Consider the following 10,081-nt stretch of genomic DNA (forward strand, 5'->3'; position numbering starts at 1 on the left):
ATCTGTATAAATTACCGGACAAATTAACTGACGATGCGTCATTACATAATCATATTCAAAGAGAAAGTTGAACTTATATATAGAGCCATTTCACATGTAACAACTGTGTGAAGTTTCAAATTGGTCTCCTCCAGCAGGCAATAACCTCTATACCTGTCGAGTGATACGTCGGAATAAAATTACCACACGTTGTCTTGATTTTGAGCGAACAACCACAGATCTCAAGGACCATGTCATAAATTGCTCAAATTTAATCAAACTGGTAGTCGGACTTTATTATTAGCTCATTTCGTGCGGTAACATGCATTTCATATCTTTACAGTGAACTAATAATAAATATTTGGTATAAATCGCGACGATCGATTCTCCTTCTCTTGACATAGAATGGGTATTTGCAAACGAGTAAAAATAATGTCATTTAAAGACTTCATTACATAATGGCATGAATAATTGCTGGTAAATGTGGCAAAAATAGCTTGTAAATAAAAACCTCTGGAATCATAACGTTTGTCATTAACGTCACCGCTGATTTTAATGTCAGCCAGCAAAACGGTGTAAGTACTTAAAGTAACAACGTCAGCACCACTGATTCGACGTTGTATTTATTGCTGAACAAAACACATAACTCAAGTCGCGTGGCTAATCCATTTCATCATGTTATCTTTTCAATCAACAGAACATTATCTTTAAACTATTTGTCCCCTGAAATCATGAAAACAATATTTATTCAGATATATGTGTTTATAAACAAGAGAGCGTAAACAGGGTGAATTAATCGCTACCGTAGGCTAACAAAACATCCATTAATTCTAAGGAGAACACAAATATATTGTGGCCATCTTTACAGGGACAGCAAGTTGTCTAACTCGTTAAAAATGTTGGCATTTAGACATCATTTTTCTGATTATAATGATTTCTCACTAATTTCCTCATTCCACATATTTATAAGTATTTGGCTGTCAAGAATTTTAACCAAATCAACCTGAGAGCCAATACGGAACCTAAAAGACTATTTTTTTTTATCAGTATTCTCTGTCCGCGTTCACATGTTTTAAAGTAAGGATTGCGAACAACCGCCCATTTTTTGCATTTTTAAAATCAAACAGCATTTAAGTCGGAAATAAATAATTTGTCTCTGGATATCATTAGATTTTCAATTTATTGTATGCTATCAGTTTAATTTTCTTAATGTTAGACTAGCGATTTTTGTTTTTAAAACAGCATTTTTCAAATGTACTATTGTTAAATTCTTTTTTCTCTATTTATTTAAAAAGCCAAATCGCTCGAAAAATAATTCTTTTTAAAGTTTCAACATTAAAAATCTTTCCTTTCACGACGTAGTTTCGTACCCTCACGATAGAAGGCAACAAGATAGCAACAAGATACATTCACCCCTATACAAGCTAGATCAAACGATGGGCCAGCCTTCCAAGGATCTCCATTGCATTCTATCCAACACATTAAACTTACAAATGGCCATTTAAACAAATGATAAATTGGTCACTAATCATTGAGGACTATTGCCGGACGACCCACGCATGTTCTTAACATCTTAACTCTGTAATTAAATCACCACATTAAAGACTGTTGGTGTCCGTTGGTCGGACATTAAGGGTGGGGCATATCCAGGGCGTTGTCAGCTGACCCACAACATGGGTAATCCCCAAATCAAACCGAGGCTCGGGTGGCTCTACCTATCTCTGAAGCGAAGTCAGGTTTAAATGTAGCTTTGTGCAATCTTGAAAAAAAAACAACTAATACTGATAAATCAAGTTATAATTGTGTAACCAAGTATATTTTAAATATCCTAAATCGGTGAAGCTTATCCACAAAAGAATCCCATATTTCTTAATTATTCAAATGAACAGACATAGGTGACAATTTTCTCACCTTTAGTTTAAAAACTTTTCCGCCCGAACACTTTTTTCTAATTGCCGAAATAGACTGCAAGCATTTATTCTAAAATATTAATTTATTCACTTAAATAGAAGACTAAGATTTATTAGTCGGAAAAGGCCGACTCAATAATAAACTCGATATTTGCATCATATACACATTTTGTTATGGATGATTGATAAAGAAGAATATCTAAATTAAAGGGGGATAATTCTGCGTTCTATGGGATTTTTGATCGTTTGATAAGTTTAGACATATTTTCACTAATATTCTTTTCAAAGAAGTAGATAAATGCATTAACATGTATTTGCATCATGGTTTTCTAATATGGGAAATATAAGGTAACCAAAGGAGTCCTTGATATTTGTAATAATTCGTTCACTGAAAAAATATGAAATTGAGTTTCGTGCATTCTAGCAGCATGTTCATTAGTCTATCTTACAGACGACAAAATTACGTTAGTAATGAGCTTATTGCAAAACCCAATCCACACGCGGCCATAGCCGAGAAAGACACTCAATGATTGGTGACTTTCTCCGTAAGCCGAGACTTTAAAAATCAGAAAAGATGATATTATGGGGTAAAAAAAAAAATGATAAAACATAAATTGCACTTTTCTACACTCGGTAATAAATATCTTATGAACTGTTCACGTGGAGACGAGAATTTTGGCACAGTCCCTGGGATTCCCACCTGTGGATGACACACAATACCGCCGGCTTCAAACAGAATTTTAGAATGGAGCCGGAATCAGATCTTGGCGGACTGCAGACGACAATCCGCGGGATGAAACCGACGAAGGTCGGGGTCGTGTACGGATAGATATGGGTGAGGGGTGAGAAGATAATCCCCCCGTGATGAAACTTAACCAGGGTCTGATTCAACAGTTCTCTTTGCATCTTGCAGCTGGGGAATCTTAAGCAAGAGGTGTCTCTTACTAAATCATTTTTACACGATATTAAAAAAAACTAAATTTTTTGTGGCAAGGATTCCAAACTTATGTTAATCAACATCCTTGTCCTTCTTAGGTTTGCATAAATTAACTTTCCATCCGATTTAAGTTTTTTACTCAGACGAACAAATTAAACACAAAACTCCGGCTTACTTAAGAACAATACATTCCCATTTTTAAAGAAAATAGGCACTCTTTCTCCCGTTCATTATTCGGGATAATTCATTATGTGAAGTTAAAACTCAGCCAACAGTTAACCCAATTTTCCATCTGTTTTAAATCATCCAATGAATTAAACCTATATTTTCTTGTGATTAAAACAATCATGATATTATACTGTCGGTGCTTTCTTTAAATCTTAAACTCGTCAAAAAAGGAGCAATAAAATAATAACTTGAATGTTTATTTTTTATTTATGGTATTCTTTCAGGATAAAAATTTATATAACACATGAACGTAAATATTATTCTAATCAACGAAAGATATCGAGCTCAAAACTCATGTTGAAACAAAACATTGTTGACTGCTTAACAAACTTGTTTTGATTAAATGTTTGAAAAAAAAGCCTTAGTTACCTAGTTATCGATGAAAGTTCAAATCACTGTGTTATAAAACATTAAAATCTATTTTTATCTTTAAGCCTTCATTTCGTTAATTATAACATTTTATGCAAACCGATATTGCGCATCACAAAAGTGCAACGCTTAATAGCTTGTTTTACAACCTTCAAATTCCTGTTTACCATGCGATATATCATCTCGGTTTTAAAAAAAATGCAGATAAATTATCGCTAACAAAAAAATCTTTTGTTTGAAGCTTAATCACAAACAGCAAAGATATTTTGCGCAGTGCCTTTGCATTCATGAGAAAAAAATCATCTTTAAACATGACATTACAAATTTGAATTTATGCATTTAGTAATTCGTTGGCACTTATATTTTGTAAGACTTTCTGATTGCTTATCTTATAATATAATGATAGAACAGTACACTATAGTCTTTACAAACTTTTATTACATATGAAATGCACCAATAAAATTGGCAGTATTTATTACAACTAAACGTTAACAAACATAGAAAAAATCTCTCTGATTCATATAACGGTCTCGTTAGAACAGCACAACACAACATTTAAAACAGGGGAACGTCTATTGCAACTTTCTCGAAATTAATGTTTTGGCAGCAATTCATAAAACGACTTTTTCATACAGACTTACAAATACACACGTCTGCAGCAGTTGCTGAGTTGGGGTTGTTTTTTTAATGTGTTTTGTTTATCTAGATATACAATGAATATATACCGTTTTCCTACCAAATGGTTACCAAATCCTTCAAAAATGGTTTTTAGGGCAAATAAAAATCAAGGGTAAGATGTAGTAAACTGTAGCCCTGAGACAAAGTCATGATAAAAGGGTACAAAAAGCTTTAATGCAACATATATGTCTGTACAATGGAAGAAAAAACTTGAGGTATTTTATGCACTTTAGTCTCCCTCTAAACATCAGCAGATTTCTAATGTAAGCCATAAGTACTAGTAATGCCATACAAAAATACGATATGTGCCCGAAGGACCTCTATTTTAGCAATCATTTACATTTTTACCCTATCGTATCAGAATATTCACGAATGTTGCGAAGATTTTACCCTTTGTTCATATTCATGACGTATTAATGGTTTATGACAATCCCAAACCATTGCTGTCTTATAAAACATCTCTATCACTCCTTTCCAAAACAATAACTATAGTCTCATACAGTCACTGAGAAACTCTCTCTACAGTTTTACCAGTTCTTGGTTCAAATCCCGCATGGACAAGCTATGATAAATTCATTTGGGCGCCATCTGTAGTCAAATTTCGACACAAAGGGCATACAACACAGAACGGTAGACGCACATAATCACCGCGGAAGAATCTTCTTGACTAGCAGACACACAGACACTGTTTCTTACGCCTTGTGACCAAGCTTGTATAGGTTACGAGATCTAAGTTGTAATACCTCACACAATTGTAACAGAAAACATATAATATCTTTGGAATAAGTTAAAATTGCCATCATATTATATATTGTTCTAAGGTATGGCAAGAGGTGACGAACCCTATACCCGTATCGCCTGAATTGACAAAGCTTAACTCGTGTAATTGCCGTAAGCTTTCTCGTTGATGTTCGGAATAACTCGGGTGTTTACGGTGACTCGTCACTAGACAGTCCATCACTTTTATCATCCTTTTTATCGGTGGACAGGAGGGTGGAATTATCGTTAATCTCTTTAATAGCTTGTCTTTCTTTCTTGAGTTTCATTCGTCTGTTCTGAAACCAAATTTTAATCTGTCGTTCTGTTAGGCAAAGAGAGTGGGCAACCTCGATTCTCCGTTTCCTAGTTAAATAATGGTTGAACTGAAATTCCTTCTCTAGCTCCAGCGTCTGATAGCGGCTGTAAGTCTGTCTGCCTCGTCTTCTGTGTGCCGAGTTAGGACCTGAAAAACACAAAGACAGCATATGATATTTGTATTCGGTTATTGATTGAATGTAGAAAGCTTTTTGGAGCGAATGTTGCTCGAAGTAGAGCAAGAATTAAGGCGATCAATCCTAGTGCACCTGGTTACCCAATGCGCATTGCAAAAAAGGACGTGCTGCAAACGGCGAAACAACAGAATTCATGTGAACCTCAGATGAAGGATCAGATAAGCCGAGAGCGGCGGAGGAACCTTAATTAATATTACGTTGCAAACGAAACTTTGTTATTTGTAATAAGTGCGAAATATGGGTTAGGTATTGTTTGGCTATAGTTGAGAAGTTTATTGTCCCCAGGGGAAGGCAAAAACCTCCACGCGATACCGTGCCCTGAGCGCTAGGGTTTAATCCTTTTCATGAGGAAAAATCGAAAAATTGTGATCCCATTTATAATTGTATCGACGTGTACTTTATGACAGTATCGCGGCATTCGAAACAAAAAACGATGGTCGTGAAATGGACTATGTCAAGTAAAGTAAAATCTGCCATTATTTCAAAGCGAAGCTCAGCGAGGGATAAAGCAGTTTCCCAGTCAAGCATGAGATAATGATATGTCTGTGTTCTATTTGGTACTTAAAATTGAACACAATTACCTTAAAATTACATCCACATCTTCGCTCAACCTTAACATATAACAGGGGGATTGAAGACGCAAAATAGGCTGTTTATAGATACAGTAAATTAGAAGCATCAATCTCATAGCCTCCAAAAGACCTCGTCCCTGTTCGCGGGACATATTCCGACTTTAGGATTAAGATCAATTTCTTGCCGACTTCTGGGACTTGGAGCTTAATGAAAGGGATTTGCCACTGTATAAAAACTTAGCCCGGGCTTATTAACCCTGGGAACTTTTTTCTATTCTCGTTAATTATTAAATTTTATTAATTTCTTACGGTCATATTCTATCTTTTCTCGTAGAACCCTGGGAAAAAAAATTGGCGCGTAGATTGGCTATATTCAATCAATTCTGGACAATCCGCTACTATACTCAGATAAGTCAAATCAACCATAGTGCTTCAATTGTATAAGTAACACAATCTGTCTTCTAGATTCAGTGTGATCAGGTAACAACATAACGCTCTCCTAGCATAAACCATACCTGTTAAATACCAACAGGCCATTGATAAAACAGCTGATATCATTGTCTTTATGGCCGTACTCTGATTTATGCTATTAATGTGTAATTCGACGTGTGTAAGTGATTGTCTACAAGTCCAGCATATGATCGCGACTCCCGAGCTCGGGGAGAGGGGCTCAAATGTCGGGGACAGCTACACAGAGGCGGAATTTTGACACCGGATCTCGCGGTCTAGTTTTAGAAAGTATCTGGGTCCTACAGAGGGAGAATCAAGCATTATTGAGACGTTTCAACCTAATAGAATTGCTAAAAATGTGTTTTACTTGATGCACTGATAAAGAATGTATATCACTGCATATGTACGTAGTCATCGGGTTTCTGTGAGCAGTTTTCATTTTAAGAAATGGCTGGGGCTCAAAACACCTGGGGAAATAAATAAAAAAGATAAAACACAAAGCCAGACTCTGGAGTTACATAAACAACCGGCGTGTTGACATCTCATTCCGCTAATCTCTCAAACTCTGAGAAAATCCACAAACAATTTCGACGTTTTCTTATGAAATATTTCACATATAATGCTCACGTATGTTTAAAAAAATACATCATATGTGCAAAGAGTCAGAAAAGATAATTTATTTGATGTCTATTACGAGAAAATATTTCTCGGATAATAGCGAGTGTTGAAGCTTTTTTTTAAAGAGCAAAATAGATTACTTTGATGATACTTATACTTCACGTACAACTTACATCAAACATAGTTTATCCCTGAGGGGTGAAAATTATTTCATTTTACGAATTTCATATATGTTCTTAGTACTCTAAAATAAAGTTGAATTTGATCTGTCATCTTTACAAGTAATGCTATTCGAGGTGACCTTGGATGTGAAACATAATTCGAAGAAATGTGCAAGGTATAAACTCCCGTTGTCTTTATTAACATTTGTGGGCATTTTGTATTTTCGCTTTGTTTAATTTAATTAAAGAGGATTCAGCATTTTCTTGGGGCATCTCTTTGTGTGATGAATATGTAAATTTTGTTGTAAAACCTTTAATCACGTGACAGGTTCTAAAATATTTAGTTACAACACCTGTGCCCGAGGAATATATCTTTTGTGTTGAAAATGATTTATGTCAAAGATACAAGATAATAATGTATGCATTCTTCATTAGAAAACGTGATAAAAATTACCCTTGCTAAAATAGAAAAGAAACAAAATGCTAATGTTGTTCTAATGTTACCTTTCAACTCAAAGTAATAAATTGTGGATTATCATTTCTTTCACCTTTAAATAAATACAATATTTATTTGCTTTATTTTTTTTTTATCGAATTAAGTTTGTATATAATATTTATAAAATGTATTTTTGATTGTAATTATTAATGCATAAATGTTATTTCGAACCAACACTAAATAATATATTTTTATTGTATTATAGAAATAATTATTTCTCTTATATTATATAAATATTTATCTATTTTCGAGCAACAATTTTCCCTTTAAAAATTCAACAAAAAGTAGATAAACATTTAGAGATAAGTATGAACTAATTCGTTAGTTTTAAATGAGAAAATTCATTTTAGGCTATTTTGCAAAAGAAGAAAAACGACAGCCTGAGAAAATGAATTTCACTAAAGGTTACGAGCTGGTTTTTCTGAAAACGCCGTGAAGTTAGTTAGAATTTTTGATCGATTTCTTTTGTGTTCATGGTCTTTGTTTTATCAATAATTTTAATTAGCAAAAGAATCGGGCCATGAAACACCTGGATGGAATAATACGTTGCGTTTTGACAATTTCTTTAAACGGTAAATAAAGGAAGAATTTAACAGAATTAGAATACGAAAGAGACTGATTTCGATAATCATAAAATAAATAAAAGTTGACGAATTTCCGCAGATAAAAAACCCGTAACTGTCAGCACCCATGGGTCTTGGTAATTGTTGCTTATTTATGGCCACACTAGGTATCTACCCCGGCCTCCTAATGAAATTTTAGCCGAGGCAATGATTTGTATTTTACGGGTTGTTTGAGAAATAATCAAGGATATAAATAACTTGGTATCTTTATGGCGGGATTAGGAAGCTAAGGATATTGTTTGATTTAACCCTGACCACACATTAAATCGTAGCCAGACACTTCATTAAATGGTCAGTCTTGAACGTTTTAGGTGCATTCCCACTTACTCAAGATAATTCAAATATAAATAAAATAGCATAGATGATCTAAATTAAGAATTAATAAAGTGAAGACTCCGAAAAAAAAATCAATTAAAAAATTGTGCTTGTTAATTCTCAAGAACTGAATTGAATTGTTTTGCAAAAGGGGAAATATTTAACAATTTTAGATACTTATATTAAGAGAAAAATAATTATTTAGTAAAGAAGAGGTGGGTTTTTTTTAATAAATATGAGGGAGAGAGCCGACAGGCTGCTAATATTCCGGTCCCCCGACTTTTTCTGCAGTTTTTGTTCCCGTCAGTCAGAATATTTATGAAGGGTGAAAATTTCTGAGAATAAAAAAATCTTAAAATCTTGACACAGCAGAGAAAGCGATAAATTTTTATGGAGAAAATTTGGTGTTTCGTATTAGTCAGAAAATTCTGGGTAATAAAATTGTGAGGAGTTGGAGTCAGATGTGGCCCTATTCCTTGTTCTCTCTTGTCTCTCAATTACAAAGCCTACCAAATTACATTTGCAGATTTTTATAGGACTTTTATCAATATTTAATACATCTACGATTTTAGCGCATTGGCATGTGTGAATGTTTATTTTATGTTGTTTTGAGCAAGTTTATATTCTCATGTGGCCTCGAGAAGCAATAAAATTCCCCCTATCAGTAACAGAGTTTTAGACGTGATTTCTGTTTTGTTTTTGCTGGGTTTTTTGGTTTTTTTTGTTATTGTTATTATGAAAAAGACTCTATTTAAATTTATTTTCATTTATTAGATCTTTAATATTTCAGGGATAAAAGTAACAATTTTTAGAAAAATTTTTGTTGCTTAAATTTGGTGTTAATAATTTTTTTATATCAAAATAACAAATGCATGCATTTTTCATTTCTGTCAAAATATTTAAATGAATGTTTGCGATTTGAAAGATTAATTTTTGGACGTGTTAAACTGTCGCACATTAAAGGGAAAAAACGATATGCTGAGAGAATTTTATATGCTCTATTTACATATTGTATCCTGGACACAATACACTTACAAAATGCTTGTTGTTTTTAAACAAGAAGCCCTATCATTTTATGGCTGCCTTACCTTTTTCACTCGTATTTAAAACAGAGGACCGAATCGGTTACCGAGTGCGTTTTACGCATCTGGGCATAGCGTTAACCATAAGGTCCGATATTCGGTTGATAGAAACTGTATTAGAACTAGAAAATAAGAAATTGTACACTTACCAACTATGCCCATCCACGGGTAAAAAGGAGTGGGTTGTTCGCCGGAGTTCTGGTCCGACTTCATGTTTTTGTGCAACATCATATTGCACGGATTGTTGTTATTATTCTCCACTGGGGAGTAGGGACTTGTGCTAGGATGGAGGGAGTCAGGGGACCCGGGCTGGACCCCGTGAGGTGGGGGACTCCAGTTGTCAGTGCTACACGAGCTGTAGGACCGCGGGAGATTATTTTCCTCGGGTTGGT

General features: G+C 34.3%; 1 protein-coding gene and 1 long non-coding RNA gene across 4 annotated transcripts in view; both read right to left on the reverse strand.

Moving 5' to 3' along the window:
- LOC128187241 (uncharacterized) overlaps nt 1–10,081 on the reverse strand; it is a 45,208-nt gene that overhangs the window by 15,418 nt on the left and 19,709 nt on the right. The window lies entirely within an intron of this gene.
- The window catches only part of LOC128187228 (homeobox protein Hox-A7-like), a 6,623-nt gene continuing 385 nt past the window's right edge, over nt 3,844–10,081 (reverse strand). The window contains exons 1-2 of the mRNA XM_052857517.1: nt 9,839–10,081; nt 3,844–5,323 (exon numbers count right to left, since the gene is read on the reverse strand). The exon at nt 9,839–10,081 is cut by the window's right edge and continues 385 nt beyond it. Coding sequence (XP_052713477.1) covers nt 5,031–5,323; nt 9,839–10,081 — 536 coding nt within the window. The 3' untranslated portion in view covers nt 3,844–5,030. The remainder of the gene's footprint in view (nt 5,324–9,838) is intronic.

The sequence above is a fragment of the Crassostrea angulata genome, chromosome 1 (assembly GCF_025612915.1).
Source record: "Crassostrea angulata isolate pt1a10 chromosome 1, ASM2561291v2, whole genome shotgun sequence".
NCBI classification, from domain to species: Eukaryota; Metazoa; Mollusca; class Bivalvia; order Ostreida; family Ostreidae; genus Magallana; species Magallana angulata.